General features: G+C 63.3%; 2 protein-coding genes across 8 annotated transcripts; one reads left to right on the top strand and one right to left on the bottom strand.

The window, feature by feature from the left end:
• Positions 1 to 644: 644 nt before the first annotated feature.
• On the bottom strand, positions 645 to 2,675 carry C8G (complement C8 gamma chain). Of its 5 annotated transcripts, none has more exons than XR_007133344.1 (7): positions 2,282 to 2,653; positions 1,928 to 2,051; positions 1,707 to 1,843; positions 1,499 to 1,569; positions 1,010 to 1,427; positions 895 to 933; positions 645 to 813 (listed from the first exon to the last, which is right to left on the bottom strand). XR_007133344.1 is itself a non-coding variant. In XM_047768999.1 (7 exons), exons 1-7 carry the CDS (start codon positions 2,401 to 2,403, stop codon positions 800 to 802), a joined length of 801 nt encoding a protein of 266 aa, XP_047624955.1. In that variant the 5' UTR covers positions 2,404 to 2,524; the 3' UTR covers positions 645 to 799. The 5 variants fall into 5 exon arrangements, 2 of the variants coding, with proteins under 2 accessions (XP_047624955.1, XP_047624956.1); XM_047768999.1 differs by having other exon boundaries at positions 1,010 to 1,111; positions 1,320 to 1,427; positions 1,707 to 2,051; positions 2,282 to 2,524; XM_047769000.1 differs by lacking the exon at positions 2,282 to 2,653 and having other exon boundaries at positions 1,010 to 1,111; positions 1,320 to 1,427; positions 1,928 to 2,200.
• A 73-nt stretch (positions 2,676 to 2,748) lies between these two features.
• On the top strand, positions 2,749 to 6,959 carry FBXW5 (F-box and WD repeat domain containing 5). 3 transcript variants are annotated; one of them, XM_047768994.1, is made up of 9 exons: positions 2,749 to 2,900; positions 3,804 to 4,019; positions 4,180 to 4,337; positions 4,586 to 4,760; positions 4,905 to 5,053; positions 5,130 to 5,553; positions 5,717 to 5,864; positions 5,932 to 6,144; positions 6,223 to 6,959. In XM_047768994.1, the coding sequence occupies exons 2-9, from the start codon at positions 3,827 to 3,829 to the stop codon at positions 6,464 to 6,466; spliced, it is 1,704 nt and encodes a 567-aa protein (XP_047624950.1). In that variant the 5' UTR covers positions 2,749 to 2,900; positions 3,804 to 3,826; the 3' UTR covers positions 6,467 to 6,959. The 3 variants fall into 3 exon arrangements, with proteins under 3 accessions (XP_047624950.1, XP_047624952.1, XP_047624951.1); XM_047768996.1 differs by lacking the exon at positions 2,749 to 2,900 and adding an exon at positions 3,352 to 3,375; XM_047768995.1 differs by lacking the exon at positions 2,749 to 2,900 and adding an exon at positions 3,366 to 3,389.
• The last annotated feature ends 7,384 nt before the right edge of the window (positions 6,960 to 14,343 follow it).

The raw sequence follows: 14,343 nt of genomic DNA, 5'->3' as shown, positions 1-14,343 counted from the left end.
GGGTCTGCTTTGTGCTCCCCGCCCTTCGGTCTCAGACACCAGGTGTCTGCAGTTGTGGATCTTTGGCGTTTTCTCTGCTGTCAGGGGGCCCTTGGCGAGGGACAGGCAGGGTGGCAGGGACCCAGGTGTGCGGAAGGGCGGCACAGTCTGCTGGGGTGGCCCTGCCTGGTCACCCGGCCTCTTCCCGACAGTCTCGGAAGCTCCTCCAGGCAGCGGTTGTGGAGAGGACACAGGTTTCAGCCCCACCTGCCCCTCCCCACGCCTCGGAGCCCCTACACCCCAGAAGGGGCTGCTCTCCAGGCCAGAGCCCATCTTGAGGTTGCTCGGGGCTGGGGACTCTGGACAGATGCAAGGGGTGCGCTCCTGGGGGCCACCCGATCTGTCCAGGGGACCATCCCCTGGGCGCCCAGAGTGCTGTGCTCACCCCAGCCCCCGCAGGCCTGCTTCCCCCAGGCTGGGGCACTGGACCCCCAGCTCTTTCTGCGCCCCATGATCTCCCCTCAGGGTCACCAGGCTGCCAGATGGCAAGGTGGACTCGGCCCCAGGGGATCAGTCTTGTCCCCAGGAATCAGCCCCACGTGTCCATGAGATGACGGGTGGGCTAAGCCCCCTGAGGGTCCAGCGTGGAAGGAAGAAGTCAGGGCTGAGACCGACAGTGTTTAATGAAGGTGGCACCCCGAGCTCGTGAGGGGGGCGGTGGCAGCATCCGGGGCAGATGGGAGAGGCCCCTGCTCGGCCAGGAGTGGCGGGTGCCCACACTTCCAGCTTGTGGCTCTCTCTCGGCGGCAAGGCCCGGGCCTCACTGCTTTGCTTCTGCGGCACGGGTGAGACTCAGCCAGGGAGGAAGCCGGGGAGCGCCTGCCCCCCACCGCCCGGCTGGCGCTGCCCACTCACCGTCCAGGACGTGGAACTGGTCTGCAGCCTCGCAGAAGCCTGGGGGCCGAGGCAGGGGTCAGGGGTGGCAGGGCCGGGGCCCGGGGGCCAGGGCAGACCGCTGGGAGACACTCACCGTACTTGGGGAAGAACAGGATGTGGTCCTCGGTCAGGTTGGCCCCCTGGACCCGCTGCTCAAAGACACTCAGGGCTGATTCGCTCACGGGGAGCGAGCGGGCTGCGTGCAGGACACATGGGGCTCCTGGGCACCCGCGGGTGGGGTGGGCTGTGTGCCTGGGGTTGCGGTCTGACCCCTGGCCCCCAGCCCTCCTGGTCCCCTCCCCGTTCCCACATCTGGGCCCATCTACAAGAGCGGGAGCAAGAGGGACGGGTTCGCGTCCATCCGGGCTCGCCCGGCTCGCCTGGACAGCCCCGTGTGCCTTTACCGTACAGCTTCACCGACAGCTGCCGGGCCCTCTCCAGGTACAGGACGGCAAAGCTCTGGTAGTCCGTCTCCCCGACGACCACGTCCACCGCGCCTCGGGCACCTCGGGCTGGGTAGAGCCAGGTCAGCCGCGCACCCCCTACCCCAGCCCTGCACCCCTCCCGGGTGCCCTTGCCTCACCCTGGAGCAGGAAGCGACCTGGGAGCCCCGTGTCTCCGAAGAGCTGCCGCACCTGCCAGCAGATCCCATCCCTGGGGGTGGAGGCGGAGGAAGGCACAGAAGGCTTGGGGACCCCAAACCGGGCGGGGCCTCTCAGGATACTGGTCCAGGCCACTGCAGGGGTGAGGGAGGGGCAGGGGTGGGGGCGGGGGTCTGTGCTGGAACTCACAGCTTTCGGAAGGTGCTGACGGCCATGGCTGCACCCTGAGGAGCCACGTGCAGTGAAGTGGCCTCAGCCCGGTGGCCCTGCTCTTGCAGGAAGCGGCAGGAGGAGGCCACGGCCACCAGGAGCCATGTCCCTGCAAACTGGGGAAGAGACCACATGAGGGCACATGGGAAGGGGGCTGCAAAGCTGGGTGAGCTGCTACCCCCACCTCCTCCCAACTCCACCTGCTGGGCATCAAAGCTGGCCTTGGGCTGGATGGTGCTGATGGGGGATGGGCGCCGAGGGGGTCTCTGAGCCCTCTGGCCCAAGGAGCCCGTGGCCAGGAGCAGCGTCAAGAGGGGTGCAGCGCTGGGGACCAGCATGGCCACGGCGGCAACGGTGACAGGACCGGTGGAGGCAGAGAGCAGGACGATCGAGTCCCAGGTCAGAGTCCACCGGCCAGTGCTGCCCAGCAGCCCAGCCCAGGAAGTCCTCGTGTGTCCTCCTGCCTCCCCAAACCCCTGCCCTGGGCCAGGGTCCCCCACCCCCACCCCCGCCCCAGGCTCCTCATGAACTCAGCCTCGCCCTGGACATCTGACCTCGACCCTGCACTTCCCGGCAGGGCCCTGTCACCATGCCCTGTGTGCAAAGTCCGAGTTGACCTCGCGCTCCCTGTCCCCAAGTCCCCGCCTGATTTCCACTGTGGCTGGTGCTCATCCATGTGCACACTGATCTCCCTTAAAGTGCCAGCAGCTCCCGGAAGTAGGAACTGGTCTTATCCCCTGGCCATGAACACAGTTCCTGACGCGCTTACTCGGGGGAGGGGGGGGGGGGACATCGGGGAGGGCCGGGGCCAGGGCCGGGGCTCGAACCCTAGCTCGTGAGCCTCGTGCGCAGCCCCGCCCACGGGCCCCGGCGCGCGGCCGCCGCCCCTCCCGGCCGCCAGGGGCGTTGTTTCGGGCGCGGCCGAGAACGCAGAGGCGCCCGAAGCAGCTCCGCCCAGCGCGCGGGGCCTGACGCGCAGGCGCAGGAGTAGGGGACGCGGGTTCCCAGCTCAGGCCTCCGCTGCCATCGATGCCTCGGGGCTCGGGGCGTCGGCCTGGCGGGCTCCATCATAGAGACGCGGCGGCCAGAGAGGCGACGGGGGGCGGAAGAGGGTCCACCGGCCGAGGCTGGGCACCGGGGCGGGGGCAGCGCAGCCGGGCGGAGGCGGCCGCGGTGAGTGCGCCCGGCCCGGGGAGCATCATCGCCGGCTGTGTCCGGACCCCGGTCCGGACCCCAGCCCCTCGGCCCAGGGGAGCGTCACCCACTGGGCCCTGATCCCAGGCCCGCACCCCCGGGCCCCGGCCCCAGCCGCGCCCTCGGCCAATGAATGAGTTGCCGAGGTAGCCCGTGGGCGCCGGGACTGGGGGGCCGAGCCGAGGCCCCGCCCCTGCAGCCCCTCGGAAGGAGAGTGGGAGGGGGCGCTAGGCGGCCCCGCCCCCGCCCCGCCCCCAAATCGCCAGGCGGTGGTCACAGCGGCCGGCTGCCGGCCAGGCAGGGCTCCCCTAGGTCTCAGGGCAGAGGTCAGGGCCGGCGGGTGTCCCTGGGCGCATCTGTGGCGGGCGGGCTGGCCCTTGTCCTGCCGGCCCCAAGTCTTTTCTCCAGAGGACCTCCGTCCCATGCTGACAGCTCCAAAGTCTGGGGTGGCAAGGTCAGAGTGACAGGGTGCGTGTCAGTCACTGACCCTTTGTTTCTTGGCCTTGGAGCGGTCACCAGCCGTAACAACCAGATAGCTCCCTGGGATTCTGCCGGGGAGGTCAGAGGGCCGGCCCAGAAGGCCTGTGCCCTGAGGAGGGGAACTTGCTGGACCAGGCCTGGAGGATGTCTGCTGCCCACCTGGAAAATGCCTGCGCCAGCGCATCACTGGGCCTCGCAGGAGGCCCTCAGGAGCGTGAGAGGCCCAGGAGCATGGCCGTCCCGGGGGGCTTAGTGAACCTCTTGGATCTTTGGCCAGACCCGGGCGGTGCCAGCCGGCCCTCCGCACACGCTCAGTCCAATGGAATTCCCAGCAGGGCAGTTGGTGGGAGAGAGGCCTGTGCCCTCCAACTGGTGGCTAAGGGGACTGTACGTTGGTTTCAGGGCCGCCTGGGCAGAATGTCACGATGGACGAGGGGGGCACACCCCTGCTCCCCGACAGCCTCGTTTACCAGATCTTCCTGAGCTTGGGCCCAGCCGACGTGCTGGCCGCGGGGCTGGTGTGCCGCCAATGGCAGGCCGTGTCCCGGGACGAGTTCCTATGGCGGGAGCAGTTCTACCGCTACTACCAGGTGGCCCGCGACGTGCCCCGACACCCAGGTCAGCACCTGCGCTGGCCCGGAAGCCCACCGGTCCTTCCGTGGTCAGGGGCAGCCGGGCCACGCCTCAAAGCGCAGGGCCTGGTAGGGAGGCCAAAGGGTGGGCAGGGTGGGCGCCCTGGCCTCCGAGGCTTGGGGCTCCAGTGTGACCCCCCCAACAGCGGCCACGTCCTGGTACGAGGAGTTCCGGCGGCTCTATGACAGGGTGCCCTGTGTGGAGGTGCAGACGCTCACCGAGCACACGGACCAGGTCCTGCACCTCAGCTTCTCCCACTCGGGCTATCAGTTTGCCTCCTGCTCCAAGGACTGCACCGTGAAGGTGGGAAGAGAACGCCAGGCCAGAGGTGACAGGTGGCCCAGTGGGCCGCATCCGCATGGGGAGGGCGGGGACCTGGACCACCCAGGCTCGGAGGCTGGGGTTGGACTGCCCATATGCCAGCAGAGGGAGGGTCCTGGCCGAAGACGGAGCCCTAACCCGATGGCGGCTCAGCCGGCCGGGGGAGGGGCCCCGGGGGCCCCGGGCAGGGCGGGGGTCCACGAGGCCCACCGACTCGGCCCTCCACGCAGATCTGGAACAACGACCTGACCATCTCGCTGCTGCACAGCGCGGACATGCGGCCCTACAACTGGAGCTACACCCAGTTCTCCCAGTTCAACCAGGACGACTCGCTGCTGCTGGCGTCGGGGGTGTTCCTGGGGCCCCACAACTCCTCCTCGGGGGAGATCGCGGTCATCAGCCTAGGTGAGAGCGGGCGGGGGTGGGCGGCCCTCCCGCCCCCGCCCCGCCCCGCCCCGCCCCTTGCCCTCCCGGAGGCCCCGCCCACCCCTTGCCCTCCCGGAGGCCCCGCCCCGCCAGCCCTACCCCCGTCCCGCTGCTCCCTCTCAGACAACTTCGCGCTGCTGTCCCGCGTGCGCAACAAGCCCTACGACGTGTTTGGCTGCTGGCTCACGGACACGAGCTTGATCTCGGGGAACCTGCACCGCATCGGCGACATCACGTCGTGCTCGGTGCTCTGGCTCAACAACGCCTTCCAGGTGCGGGCGGGCGGGCCCTGTGGCCGGTTGGCTGCGCCCCCGCAGCCCGTGCCCACCGCCGCGTTCCCGCCCCCAGGACGTGGAGTCGGAGAACGTGAACGTGGTGAAGCGGCTTTTTAAGATCCAGAATCTCAACGCCAGCACCATCCGCACCGTCATGGTGGCCGACTGCAGCCGTTTTGACAGCCCCGACCTCCTGCTGGACGCCGACGCCCCCGGCGCAGCCCCCAGCCGCGTCTTTGACCTGGGCGGCAGCAGCGACGGCGAGGACGAGGCGGCCAGCCCGGGCCCGGCCCGCACCAAGGGCTTGCGGCGCCTCCTGGATGGCCTCCTGGAGGGCCAGGCGCAGCCCCCGCTGTCCGAGCGAGCGCTGGAGACCAAGGTGGCCGAGCTGCTGGCCCAGGGCCGCACGAAGCCCCCCGAGCGCAGCTCGGCCTTCGTGGGCAACAAACTCCTCGTCTTCACCACCGGCTGCCTCACCTACTCGCCGCACCAGATCGGTAAGGGGCCTGAGGCGCGGCTGCCCGGGGCGGGGCAGAGTCCCTGGGTGGCAGGGTCCCGCCGTTGGTCCTGGGGGCCCCGCGCCAGCCCGGCCCCGGGGCAGCTCCCCGGCACAGGTGCCGCCCCAGGGCTGCAGGCTCGCCCTCACCCGCCATCCCGCAGGCATCAAGCAGATCCTGCCGCACCAGATGACCACGGCGGGGCCGGTGCTGGGCGAGGGCCGGGGCTCCGACGCCTTCTTCGATGCGCTGGACCACGTCATCGACGTGCACGGCCACATCATCGGCATGGGCCTGTCCCCCGACAACAGGTGGGCCCCCACGAGCGTCCTGGGCGGGGCGCCCCCAGGCGCGTACTGAGCAGCGTGCTCCGCGCAGGTACCTGTACGTGAACAGCCGTGCCTGGCCCCGCGGCTCCGTGGTGGCCGACCCCATGCAGCCGCCTCCCATCGCGGAGGAGATCGACCTGCTGGTGTTCGACCTCAAGACCATGCGGGAGGTGAAGCGGGCCCTGCGCGCCCACCGCGCCTACACGCCCAACGACGAGTGCTTCTTCATCTTCCTGGACGTCAGCAGGGACTTCGTGGCCAGGTCAGGGGGGGCGGGGCCGGGGGGGGGGCGCGGGGCGCGCGGGCGGGGCCCCTGGGGCTCACCCTGGACTCTCCCCAGCGGGGCGGAGGACCGGCACGGCTACATCTGGGACCGCCACTACAACATCTGCCTGGCCAAGCTGCGGCACCAGGACGTGGTCAACTCGGTGGTCTTCAGCCCCCAGGAGCAGGAGCTCCTGCTGACAGCCAGCGACGACGCCACCATCAAAGCCTGGCGCTCGCCGCGCACGGTGCGTGTGCATCAGGCCTCACGCCCGCGCCCGCGCCCCTTCTTTTCCTGGTTTGCCAACCAGAGGCGCTGAGGGTGGTGGGACCCACGGAGCGCGCCGCAGAGGCCCTTGGTTTTGTGTCCGGGTTGGCCGCTGCCTGGACAGCACTGGGGGACAGAGAAGCTCGCCGCAGCCATGCCTTAGGAAGGGGGTCCAGCGAGGCCACAGCGAGGGGACTGGCCTGACCCCCACCCCACACTCGCACACGTGCACCGCCTCCCACGGCTGGGACTCAGCGCTGGGCCGCCAGGGGCATCTCCTGGCTGGCTTAGGGGGCACAGGACACTGGGGGCCCCGCCTCCTCACCCACTCGCTTCCCTGGGCCCGGGCCCCTGGGACAGTCAGCAGGACATGGTGCCCAGCCAGCCCTGGGGGGGTGCCCAGCCTTGCCCAGGGCACCCCAGCTCCCTCCCCTGGGAGCTGCTGGGCAGCAGGGTCACAGTGCAGGTCGGGCTGCCATGAGCCCGGGGAAGCTGCATGTCACTGGTCACCTGTTCAGGGTCTGAATAAACGTTCGGCAACAGTGTAGCACTGTCCTGCGTCTGTGTGGGGAGGGGCCGTGCCGTCTGTGTGCGCTCCCGTCCTGCCTGCCGGACAGGAGGCTTCTGTGCCCCAGGCTGTGCGACCAGCCGCTGCCCCCACCACCTCTGTGGACGAGGCCCCGAGCGTACCCGCCAACACTGCGCACTCCCCATGAGCAGGGGGACACACGGGACCTGGGACCTGGCAAGGGCTGCAGAGATATGGGGTGGCAGGTGGGGGCTGGGCAGGGCTGGGCATGGGGAGCAGGAGGAGCTGCATCTGCCTCAGTGCCCTGGGAGCTAGCCCGTTGCAGGGGTTTGTGTCCTGGAGGGGGTTCCCTGGCTGCTGGGGGCAGGCATGTGACAACACAGACACAGCAGAGGGGCAGGGGCGGCCCCCGCTGTACCCTCAGGCTTGGCCCAGGCCCATCTTGGGGGCTCACCTGCCCTGCCTGTCTGTCTCGGGACATCCTGGTGGTGGTGGCAGGTGGGGACAGCCACATGGGCAGCAGGCCTGATGAGCAGCCCAGCTGCACGTGGAGCTCACGGTGAGGGGCTGCCCTCAGCTCACGTGGCACTGTCCACATGGCAGTTGAGAAGACAGACGTGGACAGGCCCTCGGAGATGGCAGGGCCCGGGCAGTGGTGAGCAGAGGCTGCCCAGGCTGCCTGTGGGGTCGGAGCCAACCTGGCCAGGGAGCTAGGCTGGGCAGGGCTCCGAGCACAGACCCAAGGTCAGAGAAGCTGGCCTGGGAGGAGTTCGGCCAGGAGGGTGAAGCGCCCAGAGGAGCCGGCCACCAGCACAGGCCACACACTGAAGGCAGAGTGAGGAGGACCTGGGCCCCGGGGTTTGTCTTAGAACCACCTGATGGGTGAGCACAGCGCAGCAGGAAGTGGGGGACAGGAGAGCAGCAGCCCGAGCACTATACCCAGGATGCACTTGGAGCCACAGCCCGGAGCCCACAGGCTCGGCCAGGACAGGAGCCAGCAGACCCCACAGACGTAGCTGTTCCCGAGCTTCTGCTGTTGAGGCGATTTCTGGAAACGACTTAAGATACATCTAATTTAAAGCCGTCAAGGACACTTAGAGAACCCACAAAACACAAGCAGCCAGATAGGAATCAGGAACCCACGAAAATGGACAAATTGGAGGAAGGGTGGAGTGATGCAAGGGAAATGCTTGACACTTGGAAATAAGGCCAGACCAGATCCGCCCTGTGTGAGAGCTGGGACGCGGAGGACAAAAAGAGAGGTGGTCTAAAAACGTGTCAGAGGATCAAGGAGGCATGGGAAGTGGGCAGAGAGTAGGCAGATGTGGAGACAGACTTGAAGAGAAGAAGGCCAAGCAGAGGGAGACTCACGCCCAGAGTGTGGGTGCCCAGCCTGCCCGAGGAGAGTAACCACACTCCTGGCACCATGTGAGCCTGCAGCCCAGCAAAGCTCTGAGGGTGAGGCTCTGGGTGCAGGTGATGGGGAGCAAGCCGGAGGCCCTGCTCCTCCTGCAGTACAGCCAGAAAATCTGGGCAGAGGCAAGGGGCACCGCAGCAGGTGAGTTGGGGCAGTGGCAGAATCAGAGTCCCTCAGAGCCAGCACCTCTTACCAAGCACTCACCTGGTTTACTGGGCCTGAGATTGGTCCAGCTGTCAGCTCTGGAGTGGGTGCATGAGAGCGGCCGGCTGTGGGGGCTGGGAAAGGGGGCTCTGCTCTGTTCTTCAGGGCAGGGGATGCCCCGGTGGAAGTGGGACGGGGGCCCATGGAAACCTACAAGAGCCACACTCTGAGGCAGGGACCTTGCTAGCTGTGTGGGCAGGTATGGTTGCAAGAGCCCCTGCTACTTTGCTCCTTGCTCTCCTGCTGCGTGGACCCAGGTGTGGCCAGACCACGGAAGGGCATGACAGAACAATGTGGCGAGAGCTCCAGGTTTTGCGCTGAGGACCAGACGGAGGGCCAGCAGCCAGACCAGAGGAAGCAGCTTGAAACAGTCCACAAAGCAGTCGTGAGCGCCCAGGACACCCCTCCAGGTGGCAGACCTGCTCCTAAGGACAAAGCCACCAGCTCTGAGAGCTCACAGAGTCACTCCTGAGTCCCAGACTGAACATGTGCATGTGCAGGACAGGCCCAAAGAGCGTGGCTTTGGGGCCTGGGCTAACACTGGGTCCAGTCCACAGATGGCAGAGGGAACGTGAGCCTGGACCCAATAAGGGTCTGGGAAAAACAAAGACATCACTCTTTTCCATGGGATTAAACCAGCCCCAAATCTGATAAAGTCATACTCAGAATAGCCAGAATAGAATCCATGGCTACTTAGCACATGAAGAACCATGAAAAATTCAGCTCAAGGGAGAAGACATTCAACAGATGCCAAGGATGGTGAAGTTGCCTGATGGCCTCCAGTAGTTATTATAAAATGCTTGAACAAGCTGTCACACACATTTTGCAACAGATAGTATGATATAAACATCTCAGCAACTATAAAAAAGTAAAGTGACCAAAGTTTTAAAACTCACAAGACAGACTCAATAGCAGAAAGGAGCAGTCATAGGAAAAAGTCAGTGACCTTGACTGAAGATAAAAAACAGATTGTCCAACCTGAACAGAGAGACAAAAGATCAGGTAAAGGAAACTCAGAGCCTGCCGGATCTGTGGGATGGTAAGGAGTCTAAGGGTTGTAGCGCTGGAAGCTCAAAAGGAGAAGAGAAAGTGATTTGAAGGAATAATCGCTAAAAACTCCCCCAAATATGGTGAAAGATATAAACCTACAGATTCAAGAAGCTGAGAAAATCCAATACAGGACGAACTCAAAAACATCCACACCCAGACAACATCCAAGCAAGCAATAAACTGAAGACCAAAAAGCATCTTTTTGTTGTTGTTGTTTTGGTCTTTTGTCTTTTTAGGGCCCCACCCGTGGCATACGGAGGTTCCCAGGCTAGGGGCGGAAGCTTCTAGCACACACTGATGTTACATGGGGAACAATAAAGGGGCCTGTGGAGAGGTGAGGTTTCTACAGCTCAGTTGAAGAACAAAATACTGATTCCAAGTAAACTGTTATGAGTGTTGTGATCCTCAGAACAACCACTAACACTTTAAAGAGAGAGAGCCAGAACCACAACAGAAAAACTCAATCTGAAATCGAAGAAATGTTCACATAAGTGTACAACACCATCGGCAGGAAAGAGGAAACTGAGGGACAAAGATGGAACCAGAGGCGGTCCCCCGGTGGCAAAGCAGAATTGGCAGCATCTAGAGAGTGCTGGGACGTGGGCTCGATCCTTGGCCCAGCTCAGTGGGTTAAGGATCCGGCCTTGGCACAACTGTGGCTCAGATCTGATCCCTGGCCTGCAAACTCCATGTGCCTTGGGGCGGCCAAAAAGGAAAAAGAAAATCCTAACAGATACACACAGAGTGATTCTAACAGTTATACCTACTGGCAGAGCAGCAGAAGTAGCTGAAACGGTTCTGAAAGACAAGACTAAAGCCGGAGGACTCAACCGCTCGGGTTAACCCTGACCAGGACGCACACCCATCAAGACGGGGTCGCTGCCGAAAGAACAGGGAATCAGGGAGCCCGACAGAGCACATGACTGCGGCAAATGAAGTTTCCCAAAGTACGGAAACGAGGCAGTGGAGAAAAGAGGCTACGCTGTGCATCTGCATGAAAAAACATCAACCAGACCCCAACCTCACACTTTATACAAAATTAACACAAAATGGTCACAGATCTCCAGTAAGTGCCGAAAAATGTTCACTGCCTATGAAAGCTTAGACGACCTCCAGACTCTGGTGAAGCACAATCCCCAGGAGAAAAAGTAGACAAATGGGAGTTCCTCAAAACCTGCAACTTGGTTCGGAAAAACACTGGTAAGAGGATGAAGAGATAAGCTACAGCCTAGGAGAACAAATTACCCACCTGACGGAACTCTGTGTCCAGCAGATGTACAAACAAGTCTCAAGCCTCAACAGTAAGGAAAGAACAACCCAATTAAAAACTGAGCAGAAGACACAGACGCATTACAACTACGTTCATTTGATGGTCAGGAAAATGCCAACCAGAACCACCCCATGCCTGTTAGGACAGGCAAGATAAAAACCAGGACGGTGTGACCTGGGGCAGCTGGGACCTGACCTGCTGGTGGGGACACTGGGGGTGCAGCTCTGCTCCCAGGCAGCTCAGGACCGCAGACCCAGCAGCTTAGAAACAACAGGCGTTTATTGCTCCTAGCCTGAGGCTGGTGCCAGCCTGCTGGGGTGCAGACGGGTCGCCCAGTCCTCCCGGGGAAAAGCAGGGGAGCTCCTGGGGCCCTCCTCACACCACCCCTGGTGGGTTTGGTTCAATGAAGTCAGACCTCGGCAGCTACTGGAAAGTGTTTTGGCGGGTTCTTGGGAATTTGTTGTTTGTTTGTTTTCTGTCTTTTTGCCTTTTCTAGGGCCGCTCCCGCGGCATATGGAGGTTCCCAGGCTAGGGGTCGAAACGAAGCTGTAGCCACAGGCCTATGCCAGAGCCACAGCAACGCGGGATCCAAGCTATGTCTGCAACCTTCACCACAGCTCACGGCAACGCCAGATCCTTAACCCACGGAGCACGGCCAGGGATCGAACCCGCAACCTCATGGTCCCTGGTTGGGTTCGTTAACCACTGAGCGACGACGGGAACTCCAGGTTCTTAGGAATTTGAGCTGCACCGTGTGGCCTGGTAAGGCCACTGCCGAGAAATGAAAACAACTGCTCAGAGGGTCACGGCAGCTTGGCTGGCAACTGCAGAAACCTGGAGGCCACACAACGCCCCCTGCAGGGCACAGCCGACTGTGCTTCGTCTGCAGAGTGGCACGCCCCTGAGTTCTGATCCTGACATGTTGAGTCTCAAAAGCACCTGCTGGAGTTCCCGTCGTGGCGCAGTGGTTAACGAATCCGACTAGGAACCATGAGGTTGCGGGTTCGGTCCCTGCCCTTGCTCAGTGGGTTAACGATCTGGCATTGCTGTGAGCTGTGGTGTAGGTTGCAGACGCGGCTCGGATCCCGCGTTGCTGTGGCTCTGGCGTAGGCCGGTGGCTACAGCTCCGATTGGACCCCTAGCCTGGGAACCGCCATATGCCGCGGGAGCGGCCCAAGAAATAGCAACAACAATAACAACAACAAAAAAGACAAAAAAAAAAAAAGCACCTGCTGAGTCAAAGAAGCCCCGCTCAGGTTTTGCTCCATATGACTCCATCTCTGTGATATTCTCTTTTTTTTTTTTTTTTTTTTGCCTTTTTAGGGCCGCCTTCGTGGCATTTGGAGATTCCCAGGCTAGGGGTCCAATTGGTGTTATAGCCACCAGCCTACACCACAGCCACAGCAATGTCAGATCCGAGCCTTGACTGCAACGTACACCACAGGTCACGGCAACGCGGGATCCTTAACCCTCCGAGCGAGGCCAGGGATCAAACCTGTGCCCTCATGGATACCAGTCATTCATTTCCACTGAGCCGCAACGCCAACTCCTCCGTGACACTCTTGAGAAGACAAAACTTCAGTCACAGAGGACAGGTCAGCTGCCGGGGTCCGGGGTCGGGACCAGCCAAGGGACGAAGACACGATGGAGGCCCTCCATCCCCCGGGGGCGGCGCCCACCCACCTCTCGGAATTAAGACGCACAGAGCTGCACCCAGCAGCACCGCAAATTGGTCTGACTGTGGGACAGATTTTAAAAGATGTTAGGGAGAAGATACATTTTAAATGTAAAGAGGATTAACAAACGAGCAGTGACTTTCCACCTGCAGCAGGCCCAGGTGACGGTGGACTCGTAGCTTCCAAGCACCGGGGACTCCACACCCACATCAAGAGCATCAAAGCGAAAGCAAGGAGGGTAACGAGCCCGACTGGCGCCTGTGAGGATGTGGGGTCCATCCCTGGCCTCGCTCAGTGGGTTAAGGATCCGGCGTTGCTGTGAGCTGTGGTGCAGGTCGGCAGCTACACCTCCGATTTGACCCCTCGCTTGGGAACGTCCATATGCTGCGGGTGTGGCCCTAGGAAGCAAAAAAAAAGTGTATGCAGGAAGGAGTTCCCTTGCGGCTCAGTGGGTCAAGGACCTGGCCCAGGAACTGCACACACTGCAGGCGCAGCCACGGGGAAGGGGCGGTGAAATAAAGGCATCCACTGACCAGGAAGCGGCTGGCGTCCTTCCTTCCTCAAGACAAGGTCATGCGAGTCAGCCGTGAGCAAACGCACAGGCGATGCCGTGACCTCTCCTGGATGCTTGTAAACAACTTTGTATTAAAAAAAAATAGAGTGGAATCGCGCTTTAGATGACGCGGAAGGCAGGGCGTGGAGGTCGGATAAAGGCCGAACTCTGAGGACCACATCCCGGGGGAGTGGCGGGTGTGTGGCCACCGTGGAAGACAACCTGGCGGTTCCAGGACAAACCCACGCCCCGCAGCTCCACTTCCAGGGGGCAGGAAAGCTCACATGCACGCTGAGCCTTTCAGGCAATGCTCACGGCAGCCTGGAGCCGGACACCCCTCGAGTCCGCTACCCGTGAGCAGACGGGACGCGGCCCATCGTCCTGGGGAGGATCGAGGCCAGAGCGAAGAGGCCTCTGGCTTGTGCGACCCCACCGATGGCGCCGTTCAGAACAGGCAGACACGGGGGGGGGGCGGTTCAGGGGAGGGCCGGCCACGTCCCAGAGGCAGGGTTGTGAAGGCCGCTCTGCAAACACCGCCCTCGGGTGGGCACAGCTCACTGCCTCCCAGGGGGGTGCCAAGGGGCCGGGGCTGCTCGCGGGGCTTCTCTGGAGGGTGTCGTTTCTCCAGGGGTCCCTGGTTCCCCGTGGCAGCCTGGCCGCAGCCCTGGGTGCGGACCCTGGCCTCGCTCAGTGCACCGCGGAGTGGGTCCTCCACCCCCAGCTCCTGCGGCACGTCTGGGCAGGCGAGGGCAGGGGCACCCAGCTGCCCGCCTGTGTCCTCTGCTGCCCCTTCTGTGCCCAAATCCCACCTGCCAGAGGGCGCACCCTGCCACTGCCGCCGCCTCCCTCGGCCCCGGCCCCCCCGACCCCGGGAGGCCTTCCTTCTTCTCCCCGCTTCCGTCTCGTCCATCCTAAGGCAAAGGACACAAACTCACCGACTCGGCTGACCCTGGACTGACCTAGTGGGAAAACGCACGCAGACACGATACAGAGACAAGTTCCAACTGGCAAAACCCAGGACGCTAAAAGCAGAACTTAAAGGCCCTCAGAAGAAAAGAGCGCGTGCCAGGCTGTGGTTTGGGTGTCGGCCCCTGGGCGGACCCCAGCGCGGCTCGGCACAGGGCCCCTCGCCCGGCTCAAAGGCTCGCCCAAGCCCGGCTCCGGGGACACGGGGAACCCTCTCCGACAGGAGGAAAGCAGGCGCCCTCCTGGAGGCGGCGGCAGGCGGGC

This window comes from Phacochoerus africanus, chromosome 2 (assembly GCF_016906955.1).
Source record: "Phacochoerus africanus isolate WHEZ1 chromosome 2, ROS_Pafr_v1, whole genome shotgun sequence".
In the NCBI taxonomy this organism is placed as follows: domain Eukaryota; kingdom Metazoa; phylum Chordata; class Mammalia; order Artiodactyla; family Suidae; genus Phacochoerus; species Phacochoerus africanus.
Note: the sequence above shows the minus strand (reverse complement) of the source record. Positions and strands in the feature narration are given on the sequence as shown.

Excerpts from the sequence above, each read along its gene's own strand:
- C8G (XM_047768999.1), bottom strand. The coding sequence starts at position 2,403 with ATGGATGAGCACCAGCCACAGTGGAAATCAGGCGGGGACTTGGGGACA. Across the intron at positions 1,428-1,498 it reads AGGTCGCTTCCTGCTCCAGG|CCCGAGGTGCCCGAGGCGCG; the intron begins GTGAGGCAAGGG and ends GGCTCTACCCAG. Across the intron at positions 1,112-1,319 it reads GCTGTCGGTGAAGCTGTACG|CCCGCTCGCTCCCCGTGAGC; the intron begins GTAAAGGCACAC and ends TCCTGCACGCAG.
- FBXW5 (XM_047768994.1), top strand. The coding sequence starts at position 3,827 with ATGGACGAGGGGGGCACACCCCTGCTCCCCGACAGCCTCGTTTACCAG. Across the intron at positions 4,020-4,179 it reads CGACGTGCCCCGACACCCAG|CGGCCACGTCCTGGTACGAG; the intron begins GTCAGCACCTGC and ends CCCCCCCAACAG. Across the intron at positions 5,054-5,129 it reads GGCTCAACAACGCCTTCCAG|GACGTGGAGTCGGAGAACGT; the intron begins GTGCGGGCGGGC and ends TCCCGCCCCCAG.